The sequence below is a fragment of the Copadichromis virginalis genome, linkage group LG5, assembly GCF_057382275.1.
Source record: "Copadichromis virginalis isolate Kocher_CV1m ecotype Utaka linkage group LG5, C_Virginalis_male_GT1.1, whole genome shotgun sequence".
Classification (NCBI taxonomy): Eukaryota; Metazoa; Chordata; class Actinopteri; order Cichliformes; family Cichlidae; genus Copadichromis; species Copadichromis virginalis.
In genome coordinates this window covers 20119304-20144531 of record NC_140622.1, presented here as the reverse complement: position 1 = coordinate 20144531, position 25228 = coordinate 20119304, and the positions used below count along the sequence as shown (strand labels likewise).

The 25228-nt window shown below is 41.4% G+C and overlaps 3 protein-coding genes across 5 annotated transcripts; 2 read left to right on the top strand and 1 right to left on the bottom strand.

The window, feature by feature from the left end:
- The first annotated feature begins 931 nt into the window (after positions 1–931).
- Positions 932–5731, top strand: tsfm (Ts translation elongation factor, mitochondrial). The gene is made up of 6 exons (XM_085456548.1): positions 932–1041; positions 1307–1459; positions 1559–1687; positions 1812–1934; positions 3241–3322; positions 5142–5731. Exons 1-6 carry the CDS (start codon positions 994–996, stop codon positions 5531–5533), a joined length of 927 nt encoding a protein of 308 aa, XP_085312674.1. The 5' UTR covers positions 932–993; the 3' UTR covers positions 5534–5731.
- Positions 5732–7359: 1628 nt separating this feature from the next.
- myl6 (myosin, light chain 6, alkali, smooth muscle and non-muscle) lies at positions 7360–11802 on the top strand. The gene is made up of 6 exons (XM_085456549.1): positions 7360–7494; positions 7771–7798; positions 8716–8859; positions 9436–9609; positions 9772–9849; positions 11474–11802. Exons 1-6 carry the CDS (start codon positions 7492–7494, stop codon positions 11500–11502), a joined length of 456 nt encoding a protein of 151 aa, XP_085312675.1. The 5' UTR covers positions 7360–7491; the 3' UTR covers positions 11503–11802.
- A 307-nt stretch (positions 11803–12109) lies between these two features.
- Positions 12110–22280, bottom strand: smarcc2 (SWI/SNF related BAF chromatin remodeling complex subunit C2). 3 transcript variants are annotated; one of them, XM_085456545.1, is made up of 26 exons: positions 22130–22280; positions 21380–21499; positions 21197–21282; positions 20994–21075; positions 20376–20468; positions 20211–20280; positions 20055–20124; positions 19805–19880; positions 19080–19324; positions 18832–18956; positions 18643–18696; positions 18428–18465; positions 18209–18339; positions 17973–18044; positions 17774–17887; positions 17532–17685; positions 17336–17452; positions 17166–17228; positions 16793–17051; positions 16240–16401; positions 16052–16113; positions 15813–15933; positions 15562–15725; positions 15329–15463; positions 14836–15204; positions 12110–14158 (listed from the first exon to the last, which is right to left on the bottom strand). In XM_085456545.1, the coding sequence occupies exons 1-26, from the start codon at positions 22238–22240 to the stop codon at positions 14075–14077; spliced, it is 3177 nt and encodes a 1058-aa protein (XP_085312671.1). In that variant the 5' UTR covers positions 22241–22280; the 3' UTR covers positions 12110–14074. The 3 variants fall into 3 exon arrangements, with proteins under 3 accessions (XP_085312671.1, XP_085312672.1, XP_085312673.1); XM_085456546.1 differs by having other exon boundaries at positions 20994–21069; XM_085456547.1 differs by having other exon boundaries at positions 14841–15204; positions 22130–22279.
- Between the last annotated feature and the right edge of the window lie 2948 nt (positions 22281–25228).

Sequence of the window (25228 nt, the reverse complement as noted above, 5' to 3'; positions counted from 1 at the left end):
ACATCGCCGCTTTCAGGAGTTTTAAATAAAGCTGCCAGGTCAGAAAAGAGATCACAAGTCCCCAAAATTTATAATTTCTCTTCATATCTTTGTTTTTCCTATGATGTTGTACCTGCCAGTGTAGCGAGTCAGTCACATGACTGAAAACTATTAAGAGAACTAGCTCTCTTATTGTGTGTATACAAAATGAAGTGAAATAGTTTGATAAAGATGTTAACAGACTTAAACCTTAATCTTTAAAGTTTTATCATTTTCACAGTCAGAGCTGGGGGGTCACGTTCATGCAAACTGTAAGTGTTAGATCACATCAAGCTCAAAAAAGAATTCATCCCTCTCAAAATAAAACAAACTGAGGTGTCACAGCAGCATACATGCAACATACAACAAAGCAATATATGAGTTATTAATCTTTAACATTAACTAATAATGTTGTTGGTTAAACAGAAGCATCAACTGAGTCTTGATTTCAGTATAGGTGTGGAAAGTTTAGGTGATGCTGACTGGAAACCACAGATATCATGGTTGATAACCGACTATTAGCTCTCTAATCAGTTAGTTTCTAATTCATTTAGTAAAAGTTGTCTGTCTTTACATTTACATTACTATGTGAAAAAGAACATTTAGGCCTGTGTTACATTCTATGGGACTCTTTTGCTCTGTTTGCACATTTCAGAAACAATAAAAATATTGAACCCGCTGGTTTATTTTAACTCTTTTCACCATACTAATATATAATACATATACATGCTAATATGTATAATGCATAAACAATTAAGCATGGACAATATGTAGTTAATAGTAGGACTAGCTGGGGACGGTGGCCCCAAAATCTGCCCAAGGCTCCGCAAAACCTTGGGCTGGCTGCCCTCCAGTACTCTAGGTGGCGCAGAAGTGCAAGCAAATCACTTAAACACTTTTGTCCCTGGACGGCTTCCTTCCACAGCGTGGACGTCAATGACATTCTGAGCTTGCTCACTTCTGCTGGATGCGAAGATGTCCTTAACCTTTTTGTTCAGAACATTAACAAGAGATGTCGCAAAGGTAAGGGCATGATTGACGTTTAACTTTAAACTCGTGTTGTTTGTCTCGCTGAGTTAGCCTCCTGCGTTTGTGGGACATCTTCAGTGACTTAACTTTGCTAATTCATTCGCATTTCGTGCATTTCATAGCCACTTGATATCACAGCAGAAGCAAAATTTACTATAAATTTGTATTTACTGTGACCAATGGCATAGAATGGGTCCTCAAATACATAAATGTGGCTGCTTTGTTGAAGTTGTGGTGTGTGCTCCTCTGTGTCTCTAAGGTCAGTGTTGGCCAGCATGTGCAGTCTTTACACACGGGATGTCAGCTGCTGGCAGCAGAGAAAGCCCTCCTCATGAAACTGCGGAAAAGCACCGGCTACACTTTTATTAACTGTAAGAAAGCCCTGGAGAAGTTTGATAATGACGTAGCACAGGTGAGGGCCTCTCGTAATCTGTCAGGTGCTGTTCGGCGTTATGTCTTTGACACTAATGAGCTGTGGGACTGTTTTCAATGTAATTTGGCAAATGTTCAGGCAGAGACATGGCTGCATGAGCAGGCCCAGAAGGAGGGCTGGAGCAAAGCAAACAAGCTCGAAGGTCGCAAAGCCAAAGAGGGCCTGATCGGCGTGTTTGTGGGGGACAAAGCTGCGGTAATGGTTGAGGTAAGCCCACTGGTGCGGGGATTCATTAGCCATCTCCTCCTAGTTCTTCTCCTTTTTTCTTTTTCTCAACAACTTGGTCTTTTGTCTCTTTGTTTGTTTGTTTGTTTGTTTGTTTTTGATGCAGGTGAACTGTGAGACAGACTTTGTGGCACGCAATGAGAAGTTCCAGCAGCTGGTTAAGGATGTGACATTTGCCACCTTGGCCCACTTCAGAAATAAAACTCAAAGTCAGTCGGGATATGTAAAGGTAAGGATGCATGCTGAGGCCTGGGAGTAGAAATAAATGTTTATTTTATTTTAATTTCATAAATGTTAATGGAAACAGATCATTATTGTGTCACAACTTCACCTACCTCTAAGGTGCATGGAAGTCTAAACTAAAACATGATTTAGCATGTGGCCTTCAGACAAAACATAATAGAGTAGGTATGAACCAGAAAGAATGCACAGCAGTACATCAGCAACAAGGTACATCAACATGCACACCAACCAATGGGGCACCTACAGGGACGAGCATCGCAATTGGTCCTGCAGCTTCAGGCAAACATGAGCTGTGTACAGCCATGACCAAACACTGCTAGTTGTTCATTTAAATTGAATCTGGTGTTTTGAACATCCTGTTATGCCACACCAGTACTTGAACTCTTAAAACTGATTTGTGCAGCAACTTTTTGATACACCAGAGTTTTTAATGTGTCAGTGCTGACAGAGTAACACTTATGACGCGTGCCAGATGAGAATATATTGCAGCTTCCTTCAAGAATGCTTCTGGGAACCTGGGAAACGATGATGATGTTACCCATCTCCTTTATTAGATAGTTCTGTTTCCTCTTGACCAGGTCAACCTGAAGCTGCATAACCATATGTCCCACCAAAGGTGAAATGAAACGCACAGATTACAGAAATTATGGCAGTGCATGCTTTAACAGTGTTATCAGTCGTTCATTGGGTTTGGTAGGTTAAAAGTGCATTACTACTTCAGTGTTTTGGTTTTTTGTTGTTCTTTTTGTTTTTTACTACTTCAGTGTTGCATACTTTTTCTGTGGTCCAACCTTAAATCTTCAATCTAATCAAAATATGAGCTAAAATGTTGTATTTTCTTTAAGAACAATTGTATTTAACAAAAAAAAAAGAAAATCAACCTCACAGGCCTTTGGCTATACATTTTTTATGCTACCCAGTTATATGCAAAGTATTAGGCTAATGGATGACCCACCTGCCACTGGAACACCAACTTCAATACAAGAGCAGTAAATTTAAGTCAGAGTAATGAGTAGTATTGTAAAGTAACCACATCCCATTACCAGTTTAAATTCCCTTTTTGTATAAATACATTTTATATAAATAGGTAACTGTACATACTTGTGAGTAATTTCAAACTGAATTTGTGTCTGAATTTGTGTGGCCCACCTGCAGAACTTTCATAGCCCACCAGGGGGCTCCCGCCAACACTTTGGGAATCACTGCTCTAGTCACTTAGACACTCCTGAAGAAACGCAAAACTACACATTAGCCTTGTGTCCTTACACTAACAAACTGGCTTTTCTTTCCAGAGTGTCCTGTCAAGCGATGACTTAAGCAAACTCAGCGTGGGTGAAGGAACTTCACTAGCTGATCAGGTGGCTCTCACTATAGGTCAGTACTTTGCCTAAGGGACACTGCTCATTGTAAAGCACTTTTCACACATGGGACATATAACACTGCAGTCTGTTAAAATTATGGTTTTCTGTTATTCAGGCATTTCACTTTTATGCTCACAGCTTAATAGAAATATAAGATGGAGAGAAATGTGGTGCACACTTAAAGTAAACTGCTCAGAAAAATATGTTAAACACATCAGATCTCAATGGGGGGGGGGGGGGGGAAGAGAGATCATGTTGGATATCGATGTATCTATAAGGATGCCAAATTCTTTGATGGAAAGGAAAATTAGCAGCCTGCAGAGGGCTGAATTTAAAGATGCCCTTGAAATCAAAGTGAAAACATTATGTGGCAGGCTAGTCTGTCTTACAAAGATTTTATTGCAGCAACTCAAAATGGTACTCACTAGTTTGAATGGCTCCCATGTGCTTGTATTGCATGCCTGATAACGTGGGGACATGCTCCTAATTAGGAGTCCTGGGGGATCTCCTCCCAGATCTGGACCACAGCATCACTGAGCACCTGGACAGTCTGAGGTGCAGACTGGTGAGGTTGGATGGACCGAAACATAATGTCCCAGATGTGTTCTATCGAATTTAGATCAGGCGAGTGTGGGGGACGGTCAACTGTATCAAATCTTTCATCCTTCAGGAACTGTCTGCTAACTCTCGCAACATGGCACCGGCCATTTACATACGCTAGGATGAACCCAGGATCCACTGCTCCAGTGTGGGGTCTGACAATGGGTCCAAGAATTTCAAGGATAGCTAATGGGAGTCAGGGTGGCATTCCTTAGCCATCACTGACCCACCACCAAACCAATCATGCTGAACAATGTTGCAGCCAGCATAACGTTCTCCATGGCTTCAACAGACCCTTTTGCATCCATCACACAAGTCTGTGCTCAGGGGGAACCGTTTCTAATCTTTGAAAAGTACAAGGTGCCAGTGGTGGACCTGCCAATTGTATTGTTTGGCTAATGACAGTTGAGCTCCACAGTACTGGGCAGTGAGCATAGAGCCAGCTAGGGAACGTTGGGTTCTCAGGCCACCCTCATGAAGTCTGTCTCTGATTGCTCAGACACATTAACAATTACACCAGTGGCCCGCTGGAGGTCGTTTTGTAGCTCTGGCAGTGCTCAAGTTCCTTCTTGCACAAAGGAGTGGAGACCGGTCCTGCTGATGGGTTAAAGAACCTTCTGCGGCCCTAGCCAACTCTCCTAGAGTAACTGCTTGTCTCCTGGAATCTCCTCCATGCTCTTGAGGCTGTGCTGCCACGCGGCGGTCCTTCTGGCAATGACACATACGAGTGTACCATCATAGAGGAGCTAAACTACCTGTGTAACCTCTTAGGGTCCAGATATTGCCTCATATGACCATGTTAATTTAATGAACACCAATCAGCTGAAACCGATTAACAACCCCCTCTGCTACTTGACTGACCAGATCAATAATATACTCTGATTAAAAAGTGTAACTTTTTTTGAGCAGTGTATGAAATATTGTAACAATACATTCAGACTTTGGCTGTTAAACTGATGCAGTAGGCTGGATGTTATTAGGCAGTTAAAGTTTTACAGAAAAGTTGCTAGGCTAGGTTGTTCATTCAAGTGTAAAGCTGACATGTTTAGATGCTGTCAGATTGTCAGGAAGGAGTGCATGCTGTTTGGTTTGAAACAAAATGTAAATAAATAGAAATATAATCGGAACAAAATTTGAAATTGTCAAGTTTTTTAATTGTTGCTTAATAGCATGAAAATGAACAGTCTGTTGCAGCAGGCTTTGGTTTTATATCGGTGCCTCTTGCTCCTCAGGTCGCCTTGGTGAGAACATGTCTTTGAAGCGGGCAGTGACGGTGGGCATCCCTGCTGAGTGGAAAATTGGTTCATATGTACACGGCGGCATCAGCACCCAGACAGAGGTAGCCATGGGCCGTTATGGAGCCCTGGTCGTATTTCAGGGTGGAAAGGAAGGAGAGCAGGAAATGCTAGGTCGTAAACTGGGACAGCATATAGTGGGAGAGTCGCCTTTGTCTCTGGGTAATATGGATGACCTGCCCTGTGGCGAAAGTGAGACACGCCTGCTGCCTCAGACCTTCCTGGCAGACCCCAGCAGGACTGTGGCACAGTTCCTCAGAGGTCAGCAGGCTCGAGTGCTAGACTTTGTCCGATTTCAATGCGGCGAGACGACTGAAGACGCAGAATGAAGAGAGGGAAATTGTACATCCAGCTGAATTTGACATGTCTTCATTTCATGTGTGAATATAATTCAGGTTTTTGTGTACTCTGTAAGACTGAGGCATCACAGTCACACAGCATCATGAATTTGAAAGAGTGTGCGCCCGCAAACACTGGTACCTGATGAAATGACCAATCCAACATTAAAATCTTTTTCCTGAAAAACCTGTCTTAGTATTTCATTTTATACACTATTTGCATTTTAACACATAAATATACTTTTTTTTTTTTTTTTAAATGAAAAGGTTTAGTGGTAATTATTTTCTTTCTTTATATATGACGAACCTCTTGCTTTGTAACCTAACTGAACTTACCATCCATCCATCTTCCGCTTATCTGGGGCCAGGTCGCGGGGGCAGCAGCCTAAGCAGAGAAGCCCAGACCTCTCTCTCTCCCCAGCCACCTCCTCCAGCTTGTCCTGGGGAACACCATGGCATTCCTAGACCAGCCAAGAGAGATTATCTCCAGCATGTCCTGGGTCTGCCCCAGGGCCTCCTCCTGATGGGACATGCCTGGAACACCTTACCCAGCAGCCATCCTTGTGAGATGCTCGAACCACCTCAAATGGCTCCTTTCAATGTGCAGGAGCAGTAGCTCTACTCTGAGCCCCTCCCGGATGGCTGAACTTGCTCTAAGGGAGAGGCCAGCCACCCTTCAGAGAAAGCTCATTTTCACCGCTTGTATCTGTGATCCCGTTCCTGACAAATTGCCCAACCTGTTATGCATCCTCATTGCAAAGAACAACATTTTTAGCAAAACCACTTTAAACCTTATCACTAAATTAGGTTAATTTATATAGTACCAAATCAAAACAACATTCATCTCAAGGTGCTTTATACTGCAAGTTAAAGCCAGTACAGTATTGTGGAGAAAACCCTAACAAACAACCCCCTTACGAGCAAGCACGTGAAGACGGTGGGAAGGAAGAACTCACTTTTGACAGGAATAAACACCTCAAGCAGAACCAGGCTGAGGGAGGGCAGCCAACTGCGACTGGTTGGGGATTGAGAGAAGAGAGAGTATCAGATGATGGGGCCAAACAGACTGAAGAAAATAAAATAAAAAAAATTATGATATGCTTCAGTGAAGAAGTGCTCTGTGCACACAGTATATCAAATGCCTCATCAAAAACAAGCCTAGATCACCCTATAAATCATGTCAAAGTCATTTTATTGTGGTCCACATGCATCCCACAATGATCTTAAGTGGGTTGCACCAGTAAAACTACATGATGAATTTGCAAAACTGGGGGGAAAAGCTCTGGCAGTTCAAAATATAAAGTTTTTATTAATTTACAGAAACGTTTACAGAGGTTCCTGTTAATAGAAAAAGCTATACATTCGTTAAGTGCTGTTGCTTCAATAAAAATAGAACTGAGGAATTTCACCCATTTGATAACCTATTGTCAGGGTAAGCAGATGCAATGTAGGCACAAAGCTGTCAAGCTGCCTGATTATTGGCTCTTCACTGAGCCCGGGATTAAAAAGTAGGCGGTGTTAGGTTAAGTCTAAAGGACAGCGTCATCTGTCACAGGTTTATACCATTAATGTGTGGCGATAGCAGGACTCAACGATGGGAATAACCCGTTAAAAATATTCGATATTACAGCGTTCATGCAGTAGCTGTGCTTTACATTTGTGTGTTAATGTGTCGCATCTTATTTTTTCAGAAAACCGGAAGGGGGTGTGTAGCACGCGTGCAGGTTATGGCTCTGCAGCACCGTGCTGCACCACAAACGAGCTGCAACCCTGCAACTATGCGAGAAATGCAGCTGTTAAATGGAGGCATGTGATTGGCTGTTGCTGCCAAAGCAACGGTGACATCACCGGGGATGTACCACGCAGGAGCCGTTTGAGTCCTCGGAGCTCAGAGGAGGTCCAGCAGCTTGAGCCATCTGTCATCTAAACCCTCTAAAAAAAAAAAAAACATGGTAAGTCAAAGATTCCCGCAGAAAATTTTATGGAAATATCGGCATTTTGCTGTATTTATGGAAAATGATTTTACCATCTCATAATCCAGCCCAGGTAACGCTAAATGCGAATCTGCTAGCCTGCTTCACTCACTCGAGCCTTTAGCTCCGAGCCGTTTCTTGCCTGTAATTGATGGCATTGCGGGATTAAGTCATCTGTAAATCTCACTGAAGTCTCCGTCGTTTTGTCTCATCTAACTGTTTCTCCTCTCTCTCTCTGAACTGTGCCTCAACCAGTCCGACCTAACGGAGGACCAGATCATGGGTGAGTCTCATTATGAAAAGGTGTTAAAGGGGTTTATTATCCATAACATTCATCGGGTTAATGTAACCAGTACATATTTAGAAAAAAAAGAAGAAAGCTCTGACTTCTGGCCCTGTACTTGAGTAGGATCGCTGCAGGTAAATGAGAACTGCAATGTGAAAGTGAGCTAAATTTAACTCACCTCACTGAATGGCATTCACTGTGGGAAACCTGAAGGCGCCTCACGACTCAAACTGGACAAGCGTTTAACTCTGAGTTCATCACTAGTGCTAACCTGCAAAACAGGACTTGGGTGAAACATGTTGATTTGTTTGCATGCTTGAGCTTTTTAAATGTGTGATATGCTAGCAGACATAACGACTCACATTTTTGTGGTGTAGGTGTGTCAAACGGCACTGAAACACAGTTTACATTGTTTGCTATGGTACGTTTGCTTTGTAGTGTTTTTTTTTTGTTGTTGTTGTTTTTAACAGAACAGAAATGCTTTTCATGCTTTTGTAATTTTGTGCTGCACACTGACCACTGACAGTGAGGAGAGGACTTGGTTTATGTGAAGCGTGTCAGTTTTTGATTCCAGTGGAAAAAACTACATTGTGTATTTTATAGTAATGAAATGCTGTATATTATTTTTACTGTAAGAGCACCATTGATTGCGAACAAGTATTTACAGCCGTGAGAATTTTATTGGCCCACTTGCTAACCTCTTGCTTTTTTGAAATGAAATGCACAGAAGCTGCTAGCGTTTACTGTCAAAACAACGTATGAAAAATCACGTTTTCCTTCCTACATACAGGGTATCAATAAAGCTTTAGTGCACACGTCATTACCTGTGTCATGAAGGCCTGTCTGTAATTTTTGGGAACCTAACATGCTCTGCCGCTGAACTGGAGTTCTGCATTTGCTTTCCTTCTCACTAGAGTTTAAAGAGGCCTTCCTTTTGTTTGACCGGACGGGCGAGGGGAAGATCACCTTCAGCCAGTGTGGCGATGTTATCAGAGCTCTGGGACAGAACCCAGTCAATGCTGAAGTACTCAAAGTCCTGGGAAACCCCAAGCTGGAAGGCTAGTGTCTGATTCACTACTCGCAACAAAAGCAGATGACTATCACCGCAGCATTAGTTTGTTTTGGTTAAGAGTGTGGTCAGGTGTACAATTACAAGGTCTCGTTATAACCGCCGCAAAGTAGTACAGGTGATAAGTCACTGCTTAGTGGCTTACTTTGTCAGTGTAACTTGTAAGAGTCACACCTGAACTAAAACACATGTCTGACTAAATTTACTGCTGTGTGCAAACTGAGTTTTGATCATAATAACAATGTGCACAAAACATTTATCTGATGCTACTGTTGGCTGTTCCCTTGCCCAAAGGGTCACCACAGCAGGTCCAAAGAAAGTGGCAGCAGAAAAAACATAGCTCTGAATGCAGATGAACAGGTTATTTGTGTCAGCCTTAAATATCATCTCCCACATCCATGTGACTGAACTCTGAATCATCACCATGAATGGGCAAGAAACAAAAGCCTCACAGAAAAACATCACAAAATTCTACTAAATTCAACCCAAAAACTCACATTATCTCAAACGTATTCACTTATTCACCTTCACCATTGAAGGCTCACTGTTGTTTGTCCCCCTGCAGAGATGAACACCAAGATGCTGGATTTTGAGCAGTTCCTGCCCATGTATCAGGCCATTGCTAAGAACAAGGACCAGTGCTCCTTTGATGACATTGTTGAAGGCCTGCGCGTCTTTGACAAGGAGGGAAATGGCACAGTGATGGGAGCTGAGCTGCGTCATGTCCTCACCACATTAGGTAAGACCTGCAGAATACATGAAGTATTAGTCACGATCTATAAATCACAGTTGGCCTGCGTTCAAGTAGTTATCTGTGTAAAGGCTGTGCTTTCTGCTTCTTTCAAATGTCTATTTCTTAATTCTGTGCTTCAGTGCTAATATGTTCTTCTTTATCTTCTAGGTGAAAAGATGACAGAAGAAGAGGTGGAGACTCTTTTAGCGGGACATGAAGACGCCAATGGCTGCATTAACTACGAAGGTAGATCATTGTGCATAAAAACCTTCTTAACAACAAATAAGAATCTCCAAAAGTTTATTCTGTTCATCTGGCCGTAGCGTTTTCAGTGGGAGAAACGTTTCGTCACTCATCCAAGTGACTTAATCAGTGACAAATAACAAATAAGAACCAGTTTATATGAGGAAAAATAACACTACTGCCATTGATTTTTACCCCTGAGCTGTAAAAGGCTGATGGGGTATTGTCATTACCCCGCTGGGCAGGCAGGCGGCATGGACCAGTGGCGGAACTAGGGTGACACATCCCTCTTCAGTGAAGTATGTGAAAATCCCCTATGCATAAATGGAGTCAACAAAATGTCCACAAAAACACAATTATGGGGGGGCAGCTTTTAAGGACATAAAAGTTTCCCCCCTTGCGTGGACACCCAAGTTTGTGAATTCGGTAACGTAATAATAAGGCGACATAGAATTTTGAAATTATACCATAGGTTCATCAATTAAAAATCTTAGATGAAATCAAATCTCAAAGTCAAGTTCAAGTTTCAGTAGCTTTTGTAAATTTCTCACACGTAGCACAGGAGATCGTTTTACAGAGTGTTTGGTTTAGATGTGCTGTGGTGCCAGCTACACATGTTTACCTGCTTTATTGTCACATAATCTTAGTGGGACTTTGCGCAGCCTTGTGTCGGGCTAAAAACTGTGTGATATTCATTTCATCAGAGTTGGACATTTGAGTTCTCAGTTGCAGCTTTGTTGGGTATTGCCTAAAATAGATTTCAGGCTGCATTGGATGAATGTAGGGCCGCTGTACACAGTGTTTTTCTGTCTACGGAGGCCCTGAGTCAAACACACTGCAACACTGAAATGCCAGCAGGCAGAATTGGGAAGAGGGGATGCACAAGTGAGAAGCTAGAAGTAAACGGCTAATGGTGTTATATGAATCATAAAAGACATTGCATATTCTGCATATTGTTAATGTCTCCCCAGACACAGTTCTGTCTTGTTTTGTGCACTTTTGCAGTGTTTTTCTGTTTGCTGGTGTTTTCTTAAGTTGCAGTGTTTGACCTCTGAGCCACCGTAGCTGTGCGACTGCCTCATGCTCACTGACTCCTGTCTCATCGCTTTTGTCCATCATATAATATCTGGTTGAACAGAGGGTAGTGAATTAACTTTTTTTTTTGTTTTTAATTTTTGTTTTAATGAATTGTGATGTTAATCTGTAGATATTGAGCACTGATGGTGTTCTCTGACCTTTAACCTTTCTCTCCTGCGGTGCTCCTCAGCCCCACCTAAATGTGGCCTGCATGTAGCATCCTTGCACACCTTAAGGCTGCTCCCATGTTTAACGCTAACGATTTTGAGAGGGGGGAAAAGGATTTCAGGGTGAACCAAGTGTAAACATGAGCTAAAATGCGGCAAGCAGACACGAATTGTTTATTTAAATTTGTCTGCAGAACTCAAACATTTCTACCACACTTTGTTTTCCTTCCCTAGCTGTTTGCCTTTTTTCATAAATCTAATTATTCTAAATAAATTCAGGCTTTTGATCCTATTTGCTGATATGGCTGTTTAGGAAATGGCTTATACCCGACTTTATGTCTGTACTCTGAAATGCTGATTTTTCTCCATCACTCTCCACACAGAGCTCGTCCGGATGGTGCTGAGCGGTTGAGAACTTCCGAGGACCACTACCAGATTATTTTCTCTGTTGTCTTGCCCTTCTATCCATGTCATCCCTTCCCCAATAAGTCTGTTTTGTTTCTGTGACATTTTTGTGCCTTTTCTGTCAAATGTGAAGAGACACTTTCACCTCAATTTCCAAACATTCACCTGCAGGCACAATCAGTAGTATTATCCCCCCGGATTGTTTAACTTTTGTCATCTTTATCTGTCTTGTCAGTTTTCTTGTGAATGGAAATAATAATGGGATTTCTGAAAGTTTGAAATAAAAATGCTGTTTTACAAAGTGTCATCAGGCCTGTGAGTCTGGTTAAAGTCGCATTACAAGCATGATGAAAAATATTTCACAATCATTTAAGTGGATATCAGATGATTTGTGTGTCGTGTCCTGAACTATATGAATTAGTGATGTTAGGTTTACACATTGAGCAAAAATAAAAATCAGTTGGAGATAATTGTCTGATTAGCTAATTAGATACATCCAAATAAAGAGCATCAGCCAGGCGATGCCTCCTCGAGGTCCACCAGGATATACTGTGCAGTCGTTCATCATCAGATACTTTAAGTTAGTAAGTCAACAAACCACTCTGAACAATGTCTCCTCTTCACATCTTTATTTTTTCCCAAACATTTTGTAATTAAAACCAGTTTTGACATTTTTTTTTAATACAAACTGCCAGAATAACTGTCAGCACTAATGTGATGATTTACAGAGGAAACATTTCTACTGTATAATAATCAATGGAACTGCTGCTACCTTCGGCATAGTGAAAAACATATAGAAACTGAACGGACACTTATTTCATATCACAAAATCCACACAATGTAATAATAACACAGATAAAAGAAGTCCATTTATGCTCACAACTGTGGTGAGGACTGCAATACTGGCTTGACGGACATCGACTGTAAAGTTTCACCATCTGACTGGATTATATTTCATGATACTGACATGATGTGCAGAACAACACGTGTTTCTTCTCGTAAGTTCTTCAAACAACAGATGGCACTGGAAAAAATTGTAAAAAAACAAAAAATAAAACTGAACGGTAACATGGTTTACAGATCCTAATGGCATGCGTTCACATACACACATGCTCACAGTCACATCTCAGACAGATCCGGCAGTCCTGTCCAAATCACACACAACTATGGAGAGGGTAAATATCAGTTACAAAGGTAATATACAGTTACAATGTTGACATATCAAAGAAAGAAGATGGCAAAAAAGAGTAAAAAATATATAAATGTATAGGATACAAAGTGAGGATATTGTTGCAGATATTAAGGACACGATTCTCCATTGTCAGCTGTTTAAGGTGCTCCCTTGTGTTTTTACAGCGTCAGCATTTCTTACATCTTTAAAGCGAAATGCACCAAGCTGCTTAAAAACATCCTCCTCACTCACCAAGAAACCACAATGAAACTCACTGAATAAATGTATGATAAACATGATTAGAAAAAACATTTTGGCTTAGCAGTTTACACAAAGTCCAAATCCAAATAAACGCGTGCGTGGTCGCTAACGGTATTAATCCCAGACTTTCTTTTCAAACAGAATTACATTCCTCACAAAAACCACAGCCTGGATGCTTCAAGTTCATTTGCACTTGCAAAACACAAAGCGCCACGGTCACGTTTTTCTCTAAGTGCTGTTGAAATGTGGGAGGGAGTAACCTCCTATAACAAAAAGAGGCCTTTTCAAGACCTCAGGTTGTCATTACTTTCAAATAGTTCCCATATTATTATTAGAGTAACAAGAGAGGTGTTTGTAACAGAAAATCCAGTTTACAGTACACTTTTCCCAAACTGCATCCACTCTGCGTTAAATTTCAGTGTGGCATCTTTTGATTAGAATCGTCTTCATTCCTTTCAGACTTTATACGGGTTTTAGAAACATGACACAATTGAAAACAGAGAAAAAAAATCATTTTCCCAATTAGCTTTCCAAAACTGTATTTAAGACAAGAAAGAGATCATATAAGTGCTCAAGTTCAATTTCATGGTTGCTTCAAGTCTTTCAATGCGACCTACAGAAACATATTAAAAGTGCTTTTGTCTTACATATATTTTAATTAGTACCTACAGTACGAGAGGGGAGGGGGACGCTAGAGAGCGTAGGAAGTACGAGACTTCACTAGCTGTGACAAACTGTTGCAGGAAAATAAATGCAACAATTTCCAAAACACTGAAAACATGAGATGAGTCTTTTCTCTTCTTCTCACTGAGTGCCAGCACGTTGATAAGACCATCTAAGCTTACCAGATCTCCTGGTGTCAAGCTTAAAATTCCAAAGTGAGACGCAGTCGAACACGCAGGATGAAAATCTATTTTCTTCATTAGTCGGTTCAATTTGAAAAAGGACTTCTTTTCTAACAGAGAGTCAAAGGCGGATTGATATTGGCGTTTCTTTTTCTTTCTCAAATCAATTGTCCTCTTGAAAACACACAAGCAAACAAAAAAAGAAATAGAAAATGTAAAATGAGTTCTCTTCCTTCGGTTGATGACTTCTTCATTTTAGATAATACAGGCAGGATTCAAAGTGGTCAGAGTCATTCAGATTCTCAGGAAATTTGCTTTTTCTCACTGTGGAGGAGGGACCGGAGCTGAGGGGTGGAGTGTCTCTCCGGGGAGAGGGGCGGTGGGCTCTGTGAGGGGGCAAACAGGAGAAAAATGTTACGTACGATTTGTAACATAGTATCATTAATTTATTAAATTTAGTCATTTATATTCACAAAATGTGAATTATGCATAATATATTATAATCTATGATATAATCATGATATATTATAATAGTAGACTAGAGTCGTAGTCCAAACAATACTATAACACTGATGTGTACTTGTGAAATAAAAGAATGATTGATCTTCTCCGTGTCAACCTTAGATTCTTCAATTCAGAAATAACTCAAGACTGTGTTGTTTGAAAGCTAGGTTTCAGAACATTATAAGCCGTCCCAAGTCATGGTGGCATGAAATGTTTGGTATTGTTTGATCATTTGCATCATGCCAACAGTATCTCACAATCAAGACAGTGAGAAGTCCTGTTTTAATGAGTGAACTCCGTTTCAGCTTTTTGGTCTTAGTTAATAACTTGTTGACAAAGATAAGATAAACTGTGCAGCTTTTAACTGTCGTTACTGCACCACTGCACAATTTCATGTATTTCACACACATTCATATTATTGAGTTTGCTTCAAGAATAAACATGTCTGTGAACATGTCCACAACTAATGAATGTAATAATTATAAATAAATATTACAACTACGGTGTACGAGGAACTGACAGCAAACGTAAATGTATTAACTACTATTAAAGCTGCTACCTCACCATGGAGTACAGATGTAGTGTTGGAGCTGGAGTGAGCAGCTGGGGTCTGACCCGGGGGACAAGGTGGCGAGGTGTGAGCGCTTGGTGGTGGCTGGGACTCGGGAGCTGGGGCTGAAGCGGCTGGTGGTGCTGGGCTGGGGGCTGGCTGTGGCGCTGGTGTGCTGGGAGCTTGCTGATTTGCGGTCAGGGCTTGAGGTGCCGGGGCCGCGGTGGCCTGAGTGGAGTGAGGGCCCCCTGCCTGGCTATGTTGCTGGTGCTGAATCTGCTGGAAGTGCTGCTGGCGAGCCCTCATCTCAGCGTATTTCAGCTGCTCCATGTGGAAGGACTGACGGTCAGCCAGCAGTTGCTGCCGCTGGTACTCCAACTGCTCACAGAGACAGACAGACATGTCTATGATTTAGGAAAACAGCATACTATACGCACTGCATTGAATGTAACTTAAGAATTTTCTTATTTTAATGCTACATATCCTTAAATTCCCCACTCACAGCCTCCCGCTCTCTGTCCATGATGGTTTCCAGCTCCTCAAAGTGTCGCAGTTTAATCTCAAGCTTCTTCATTTGAGTTTCCACCAGCAGAGCCACCAGAGATTTGATCTTCCTCTCTTCCACTGCAGCCAAATGCTGTGAGGAGAAAGAAGAAGAAGATTAGAGAAAATAAAAACAAAAAAAGCTGAAGATTGAAGATACGACAAGTATCACCTTGACTCAATGAATTTTACCTTGGCCTTGACAGCAGCAGCTGCTAGAGCGGAGGCAGCAGCAGTGGCCAGGTTCCCCTCTCCCACATCACGCTCCACCTTAGCTTTCCTTTCTCCTTCACTCTCCCCTTCCCTCTGTCCCTCCTCTGTTCCCTCTTTTCCATCCTTCTCCTTCTCCCCATCACCTATGAGAAACAAAAGTTTAATGTTTTTCACTGTTGACCAAAACCTTTATGTCTGCAACGTCTTATGAAGACAAAACCCTTTTGTACCCATCTCAGACTCTGTTTTGTCTCCCTCCCTCTCTCCTTCAGGTTCTCTTCCTCTTTCTTCTTCCTTCTTCCCATTCTCTGCCTGCTTTTCCTCTTCCTCATTCGCTCCATCTTTAGTCTCCTGTGTGGCAAAGTAAACAGCACAATATGATCCACAGAACTTTTACAGCAGAGATATATATATATATATATGTTTATAAAATGACATTCTATTATGTTACAGTGAATTCTCATCATACCTTGGCCTCTCGTTTCTCCTCATTAGACTGGTTGTCACTCTTGCTTTCATCACTGCTTTCATCTGTAGAGAAGGCAAGCCACAACCTTTCAATTCACTTTTTCTGACTACTCAACTTATACAATCATTATTTTTAATTTTCTTTGTAGTGCAGCGTTCCAAAATTTATGCTGTGTGCATTTATCCTACCAGGCCTCTCTCCCTCCTCCAGGCCGGTCCCTGCGATGCCACTGCCTTCCAGGCCATACAGAGGGTCCTGTCTGCCACTGACCCTCGCTGCTTCCTCCACCCGCCGCACATGAGCCTCCACAAGCGCAGCTGGAACCTCCTCCTTCATACGCGAAAACTCCTCTGAGCAGGGAGCGATAAATCACAATTAATGATGTGAAGCAAAAACAAGGACACTGATGGATTAGTCACCTCTAGTAGATTGAAAATGAACAAAATCGTTGCCTGAACAAAAGCGGTCTTATGAATGGCATGTACAGACATTTGGAGCTTCAATGATACAGGATTTGGTCAAGTGTTGGAAAGGTGTTGTTTAACATTTAATGGTCTCACTGTAGAAAATTAAAATGTATTTTGCTGTCTTCATTTTTATCCTATTGGATTATTTACTGGTTGATGTTTTCAGTGCCCTGTTGCTTCCTCTTTTTCCTCTTTAGCTCAAACTGTAACAACACAAAGAGACCATTTTTGTTTTCTACAGAGTTGGGTAATTTCAAATGGAGTTACTTCTCACCCAGAGCAGACTTGGCTGCGGCCGAGGCCACACGTGGGTCGACTACAGAGGCGAGGAAGGCCACGGTGCTCATGACAGGGTTTCCTGCTTGGCTGAAAGGTACCGGCTGGTAGGCAAGTGGGCCCAGGGAAGAAGAGCTGTCCTCCAAGTACGGGTCTTCAATGGGCAACCGCAGGAAGTGCAGGATACACTCATCCTGCGTACGGCTGCCCACGTGTTCGGACACTTTGTTCCAGTCGTCCTTATACATTTCCAAACCCTGAGGGAAGTAAAACCTACATTTAGCTCCATCTTTCCATGATGACATTTCCCAGTGTGGTATTACAGTGGCTGCTTTTACACTCTCTGATCATGTTTAAAACACTGAGTGTACCTCAAGTAGTAGTAGTGTTTCTTGCTCTGTCCACTCCCTCATGGAGCTGGCTGCACTCTTGCTCTGCACACAAAACATCACCATCACTTTGTTAACACAATTAAACCACCGATATTATGGTGAGTAAACAGAAACTATTCATTCTGTTATCCACCCTCCTGGACTTGTACCTTTGCAGAGCTTGTCTTCTTGCTGTACATGTCGGTCCGCAGCCCAAAGTTTTGCAGATCTGCTGGCTTGTCCTTCACTTTGTCAGGGAATGACATCATCTGCTGGGTGGCAGGGGTCTACAGGGTCAAAAAGGAACATATGTAAAACAACGTTGAAGATGTGTGCGCACGTGTCCATGCGTGTGTGTATACAAACCTGAGATGTCTTGGGCTGCAGGGGCACCAGGCTGGATGGAGTGTCTGCCAGGACGTGGAAGTGCGAGGTGGGAGGAGGACCCATGGGTGTGGGCCGGCTCTCAGAGTCCACCTGGTAGTTGATCAACCCCCACTGCTCCAGAAAGGCGTGGACTCTGTGGGGGGAGAAAATGTCTGGCGTATTTGTCGCAGGCAGTAAGTGATTTTGCAAACACTGGTTAGAAACACCTATCCTCCCCTTACCTCATGATTGCACACACATCTCCTGCCAGATTCCTACGGCAGGCAGTGGAGGTCAGGTACTCCTGAGGATTCAGTCTGTAGGTGTCAATCATGAAGTTCCTGTATGCTAGATAACTGAAACAAAGAGGCTTTTAAATATCTGACAGATAAACAAATTTAAATGATTGAGCACTGTGTTGTGCACTGATCAAACACTTACATCTCAGGCGTTTTGGATTTGTTCTTCCCATTGAAAAACTCTGGCAGGGCTCGGCGCTCAATGGCATGAACACTGGAAGAAAAACAGATGCAAGTATGCAACACAAATTTCCCTCACTCATGGACCCTTAAAACGTTCTAATACTACGTCGTGTGGCGCTGCTTTTCATTTCAACGAGTTCACTTTTCTTTTCCTCATTCAGTTCTCACATGGGAAAAAAGCATTTTTATTCTTACCTGTTATAGTCAAACCAGGCTGCGTAGCTCGGAATGATGATGTGATGGGTTTGCTCAGTCACATTGTCCTCGTGGAGGTCTGAGCCTTTCACTGGCTCGCCCTTCACACTCGGGGAGCCTTCCTCCTCTTCCTGTTGTTCATACAAACATACAGTTGGGCTCACCAACACAGAATTACAGCCATGATTTTGTCATATGTACTATTAATTGTTAAAGTACCTTTCCTGTTGTTTCCATGGACTCGTCTTCTTGCTCATCTGTTAAATCACACAAAAGAGACGCGTGCGTGAAAGGGTCAATAGATTAATCAGCGCTTTATTACTGGAAATTATTGATGAATAACAGCCGAACACAACAAGCCTTTGCCATTTTTGGTGAAGCATTTATTAAACTGGTTGGCGGTGGTTAAATATGATTGTGTAGGTGAAGCTCACCCAAATCTGTCCCTCCTTTAACTGGGGTGGAATCAGAGTCCTTCTTGGTGTTATCTGCAGGGAGACAGAATTGGCTTGATTATTATTTTAAAAGAGGACCCATTAATATCTATATATATCTATATATATGTCAATGTATATATATATATATATATGATGTGTTTTCAAAATATATGTAGACTTGTATACTTGTCTTTGCTGGGTTTCCCTCTTCAGATGCTGGAACAGGTGAAGCTTCATCCAAATCCTTGGACAGGTCCTCCTGTTCCTCCTCCCTCTGACCCCGTTTAGACTTGGTGTACGGGGTCGTTGGTCTGTTGACACGCACACAAAGGGAACATATGTGTATTGCATTATTTTTCATAACCCTCTGTTTTTTTTCTCCAACAGGGAGTCGAAGAACATCATCATGCATCAGGACATGACTCTTAACAAACCCTTTTTTGGTGTTCTTCTTCTTGCTCTCCTGAGGTGGTGGGGTTGGGGAGGGTGATGGCGAGCGCTTCCTCTTCTTGGCGCTGCCAGGTTTCTTGTCCCTCCGCTCGTCTGGTGTGGTCACCTCATCTGTCAGGGTCTTGGCGGAGATCCTCTTCCTCTTAGGACAGCCCTCTCCAACCTCATAGTCCTCCTCGTTCATCCACTCGTTATACTGGTCCAGATCTAAAATCCACTTTGCATGGACCTGTAAATAAATAATAAATAAATGATAAATAAATAAACCAATTATTATCTGCCCAGAAGTGAAATATTTTCAGCAATCGTGTCAACCACCAGGATGGTAGAGGAGGAGGTGAAAGGAGGAAGACCTAAACTGAGTTATAATAAAGTTGTAATAAAGTTATAATAAAAGTTATAATAAAAGACTGAAACTCATGATATTAACCTCTGTTATTAAAGACTTCATTTTGCAGAAAAAAACAAGGACAAATTAAAATTCAAGCTGAAATCAAAAAGGTTTCCAAAAACATACAGATGTATCTGTAACATTTAAGTGCTGCACAGTGGACAAATAAAAAAAAAGATCCTTGAATTTAAATACTGCAAGTATCATGTAGCATTAATAAAGCGGTCAAATACTTGATTAAACTCAGGGAGTATTAGAAAATCTGCTGTTTAAATTCATACAGACTGACACAGACAGAAAAAAAGCAACAACAAATACCTTCCTGGGCTTTTCTGGGGAGGGAGGATCTTCTACCGCAGCCTCAATTTCACTGGCTGCGATCCAGGTATCGTAACTAAACAGTGAAGGGAATGAGGTTAAAGCTCGCATTAGGTGGGAAAAGCACAAGTTTCGCCATGTAACACCACAGCAGGAGGGGTAATGTCAGCTTAACCTTCCAAAAACCAAAGATGTGTTGAGAAAACAAGACAAGTAGATAAAAGTGAGCTGCACAATGCTCAGAACAAACCTGTCAGGAAAATATCCCCAGTGAAGCAGCACTTGCTTGTCTCTCTTCATCACAGGACGAACCCACTCCTCTGGACCAAGAAGATCGGACGATGTTAGCGCAAATCTGACTCGTGCAGTAAAACTTGTAACAATGCCTACCGAGACAAAACCTCACCTTCCTCCAGACTGGCAGGAATAGGCACAACAACGTGGGAGCTGGAGGCCTTGTCTTCGGTTACTGAGCCCTGCAACACAAGAAAACATGAGTAGAACCATTTGAATGTAAATTAAATCTGTCTGTAGTAAATGATCTGCCTGAAAGGCTCCTTTTAAAACACACCTGATGTCTTTTGATGATGTCTTTCAGTTTCCCCAGCAGCTTTGGCTCTATGTCAGGACTCAGGTAGATGACGGGCCTAGTCAGACAGTTGTTCTGGAAGAATTGGAGCAGATACATAACTTACACGACTACATTTGCGAGCACTGATTCAAATAATCAAGAAGAATCACAAAACAATACAATAATCTAAACTCAGTTCTGCCCAATATTAGTTTTGCTATAAGCTTATTGGTGCAGTCTTCCATAACAGTCCCAGTTTCTCATGTGCCCTCTTTGGAATATTAATTGCCCAGTACTTGATTAAAAGTAGAAATCACCATGCCACAGCAGATGAAGAAATCTAGATGATCTTGGAAAACCGCAGGACTGATTAAGTAGGATTTCTGTGGATGTCTTTCAGTACATCTATGTGTAATGATCAGGCAGCTTGATTCCCAGACTCTTTTGAAATTTAGCGTAACCAAAGGACACGGTGTTCACTTTGCTATCATTTAAATTTAATGCCTGCAGTAGGAAAAACCATCAAAAATTTACTCCTGTTAGATAAATTAATCAAAATATGGCCTGAAATTTTCTACTGTCCATTGACAACCATAAAAGCACTGCTGCAAAACTCACCTGCACTAAGGACTTCTCAATCGTCATGAACATCTCCACATTTCGGTCCATCCTCGACGGATTCTGGAAGTCAAACCTGCGCCTACCAGGAGTTTAGACTGGAGTTACACACAAAACGGCAACATAGCCAATATCCAACTGAGCACCGTAACTTAACAGCCACTAGCCCAGACGTCTAAACTCAGCTAGAAAGAAAGTCTTACCATCCTTGGTCACTTTTGAACTTGTAGGCTGCAGCCAGGATGTGGCAGAGAGCCCCTCCTGACTTAAAGTCCAAGAAGCATTTCATCTGCAGGGATACAACTCAACACATTCAGAATAACAGCAGTTTAAATTAGGTATCTATTTTTGAATGTAACAGATATACAGATGTTTAAGACACGTACCGGCAGCTTGGTGAGCGGAGGGTTACTGACATGTCGACCGAACACCTCCTCCTGGAACTGGAGCAGCTGGACCACCAGGCTGGACAGAGATTTGTTGGTGGGGGGCTCGGCCTGGATGTACTGTGCGCAAACACATGAAAATAAACTCAACTGTGCTGCTGGATGCCTTTATCAGATATCTCAAAGGAAGGAAATTTCCGTGAAAACTGCGACACGGATTGGTAAATGGGGAGGGGATGGAGTCACAAATATCGCTAACCTTTCATTTTTATCACTGTTTACTAAAAGTGTTGTTTTTTTTTTATTCGATTATTGTGTTTAAACACCAGCGCAGCGCTCAGTGTTATTCAACACCGGACATTGCTTCAGTCAGCGCGGCGCGCCACAGAGCCAACATCTGGATCCGAGCTGCCTCACCGTTAGCCTATTAGCTTACTAGCTAGCTAGCGGGCTGGCCGGCTAAAGTCACCCTTCAACAAAAATCCATCCTCTGAGGTCAGACTGTGTGCTTGTTTTAGATCGGTTTAACTACAACAGTGCTCAGAGAAGCTGCCGTTAGTGGCTGCATCTGATGCAGCTGTTGGCTCAGCATCCTTTTGTATCCCGGCTCGAGTGAATCAAACAGCTGGACGCTCAGCAGCACCCTCCCTCCTCTCTTTGTCACTGCCTCTGCCCAATAGGTAAGTGGCCATATTTCAACGTGAAAAATGGAAGGTCTCTCTGTAGGATAGCAAAACATGCGGTCGGTACCTTTTTGTAATTCTTTCCCAGCCAGACACGGACATTATCAAACTGAGAAACGGTATCAGACGCTTCGAAATATTTTACATTCGGGCCGCCGTCTTTCTTCCGCACCGCCATCTTTGCCTGCAGACAACTAGTCGAAGTTGCCTGCCGCCCAGCGACCACAGCGCGAAACTGCAGCTCCCGGACAGCACAGAGACTGTAGTGACAACCAAAGTACAACAGGGGGCGCAGCGGTGTAGATAATGTTTTTTGTCCTTCAACAATACTATTATAAAAATGTTTATGCTACCCTCTCAGAACACACAGACAGACAGTCAGCAATTAAATTGAGACCAATTAATAAGGAGACTTTAAAAAAAAATGTCCGGTAATGGATCATTTCGCAATTCGGCTGTCAGTGTTTGAAGGGAGTCTTACATAAGAGAGTCAGGTGGATCCTTAGGTCATCAAAAGCAAACTTCAGCAGATCTTTAAGTTATACTGAAGCCAGTCTATGTTTTTTTGTGTGTGAGTAAAAGCTCAACAAATGTGGAACACACTAATGAACAAATCCCCAGGCGTATGTAAAATGTACAGGAGCTTGCAGAGTATTAATAAAAATCTTATTTAATAACCAGTATTAATAGTTAGTTTGATGCCTGTGCCTGTTTGTAAAATTCACCTTATGCATCCACTCTAGAAGGGATGAGGAGGCTCATTATGCCAAGGCCCTGAATGGGCTACAGGGTGAGTCTAAAATAAAGCACTTACCTGTAAATGTGTGTGGGGAAAAAATGATATGGCAGTGATTGGCCTCCTTAGCAGTTAAATAACCCCCTGCAACAGGATGTCAGTAAGAGTGCTCACGAGACACTCAAGAAAGAAGGCAGGCAAGTGGTATTTTTTTTTTTTAATCTTTTATTGAACTGTGAAAAATAAAAATGGAAAACGACAATTTCTGATTCAGTGCAACAAAAAGTGAGTAAATCCTGCTATTTGATGGTAATTCACATGAATCGGATATGTGTTTTATGCACTAAGTCAATGATTTTAACTTAAATCATGAAAGCACTTACATGTTTCCAGCAGGTGTCCGGTCTCTATTTAACCTCTAGTTTTCAGTGTCATCAGAATCAGAATTCTTTAATAGTCCCTAAAGAAATGATGTATATCATGTGTTATGTGATTGTGGACAAATTAAATCAATTCCCCTCCTCAGCCTGGCGATAACTACAGGAAATGCGTTTGGAGGTGTTATCTTAACTTGGGGGTTAGGATCTCTCAATGGATTTTCAATTATCTATAAAAATAAAATTAATTTAACTTTGTCTGTTTGTTGTCCTTTTTTTATCTTTATGTGTGTTTAGTAGGACTTTAAGTTTTTTCTTTCAATCCTCCAAAAACTACTCAAATGAACAATCTCATATAAACTCACTGTGTGGTAAAACCGAGCAGTATTTTGTATGTGCCGCATGAGGAGTCTGAACTGTGCAGTGCTTCATTTAAAAAGGTCATGTGGGGAAAAGGTGGTGAGCATTATCAGAATTTGAAAGTTCAAATTAGATTCCAGATTTGGTTCAGCTAAGTGCCAGAGTAGATATTTTTTTCTGCTATTCCCTATTATGTTGAACACTTTGATATTTTCTGGTCACCTTTTATGTCTTCTTATAAAGTACTTGTTTTAAATCAAAAATACATATGTAAATATGGGTTCAGTTAAATTGCTGCAGTAAAAGAACTAAAAATTGCACACATGTCACAAGTTTAATGTTGTATGGATACAAGACTTTTAATCACAGCATATTCAGTATGTATATATATATATATATATATATATATATATATATATATATATATATATATATATATATATATATATATATATATATATGTGTGTGTGTGTGTGTGTGTGTGTATAGATAGATAGATATATACATATTAGGGGTGCAACGATACACAAAATTCACGGTTCGGTTCGATACTTTGGTGTCACGGTTTGATATTTTTTCGATACAAAAAAATCTTCATGCCTTTTTAATTTGTCATTTATTAAAATTATAAATATAGATTTCAACTCAAAAGTACAGTTTTTAAATTTAATGTTGCTGAAACAACAAACTAATAATAATAAAAATAAATCTATCTGATCGAGAAATCTTTGGAAAAGAGAGTTTATTACAGAGAAATGGCTCTTTCCAAAATAAAAGCTATACTATCCGCTTCTTCTGGGCTATATTCTCAGCAGCATATTAAACATATCAGGTCCCCATAAGGAGAATCATGTGCTAACGGCTGTCTAAATGACTCAAGTAAAGTTTGTAGCATGCCTACTTGTTGTTTTTGTCTGCTTCCATTTGTCTTTGCACTAGGATGATGTGTAAATGTGCAGTCATATTCGTTGTGTTCCCACTAGTGCTGTCAGCGTTAATCTCGTTAAAATGACGTTAACGCTACAACACGGCAAATCTCCGTTACAGTTTTTCTCAGTTGCTTTGGTGCATTTCTCACAACAGAATTGATCTCTGCACCACTACTAAGGCTCTTCTCAAAACAATTAGTGCAAACTGCAAAACATGGTGGATAACTTGCAAAAGTGAGTCACTTCATCAAAAAGAAAAGTCAGTTGTTCAAAATAAGTAGTCAATGCTTCAAAAGCAAGTCCCTTAATCAAAACAGATAATACATTCATCAAAAGCAAGTACTTATATCAATCAAAGTGTCAGGGCTGTCACAATTACAAGTCATTACACCAGCACCTTTGGTCACAAAATCAAATGGTTTGAACATGTTCTCATTGTGACGGATTTCTTTGTAGGTGCTTCCCAATGACATGTCAAGTCTGGACAGCATGCATGGCATGTTGAAAACCATAAATTGTAAAGGAAAATCAAGACACTCCATATGCACTCTTGATAATATTTAATTGAAACTGTTCACAGCATTGTGCAAACTGGGGAAATACAGTAAATCAAACATTTTACAGCAAACATAAACTCACTTAGACAGTAAACCTCACTCCAGTGGTTATGAAACAAAAAAACAAAACTGAAAAACAGACACTGCTGCATATCAATCATTGATATCTAGACGCTCCCGTCTGTCTGCCCACATATTTGCATCAAC

Coding starts and splice junctions, on each gene's coding strand:
- tsfm (XM_085456548.1), top strand. CDS start 994: ATGTCCTTAACCTTTTTGTTCAGAACATTAACAAGAGATGTCGCAAAG. Junction 1,935..3,240: donor GTCAGTCGGGATATGTAAAG/GTAAGGATGCAT, acceptor TTTTCTTTCCAG/AGTGTCCTGTCAAGCGATGA. Junction 3,323..5,141: donor TCAGGTGGCTCTCACTATAG/GTCAGTACTTTG, acceptor CTTGCTCCTCAG/GTCGCCTTGGTGAGAACATG.
- myl6 (XM_085456549.1), top strand. Junction 7,799..8,715: donor AACGGAGGACCAGATCATGG/GTGAGTCTCATT, acceptor CCTTCTCACTAG/AGTTTAAAGAGGCCTTCCTT. Junction 9,610..9,771: donor TCATGTCCTCACCACATTAG/GTAAGACCTGCA, acceptor TTTATCTTCTAG/GTGAAAAGATGACAGAAGAA.
- smarcc2 (XM_085456545.1), bottom strand. CDS start 22,240: ATGGCGGTGCGGAAGAAAGACGGCGGCCCGAATGTAAAATATTTCGAA. Junction 17,888..17,972: donor AAATCCAAAACGCCTGAGAT/GTAAGTGTTTGA, acceptor TCTTTGTTTCAG/TTATCTAGCATACAGGAACT. Junction 17,453..17,531: donor TGCAGCCCAAGACATCTCAG/GTTTGTATACAC, acceptor TTGACCCTGTAG/ACCCCTGCCACCCAGCAGAT.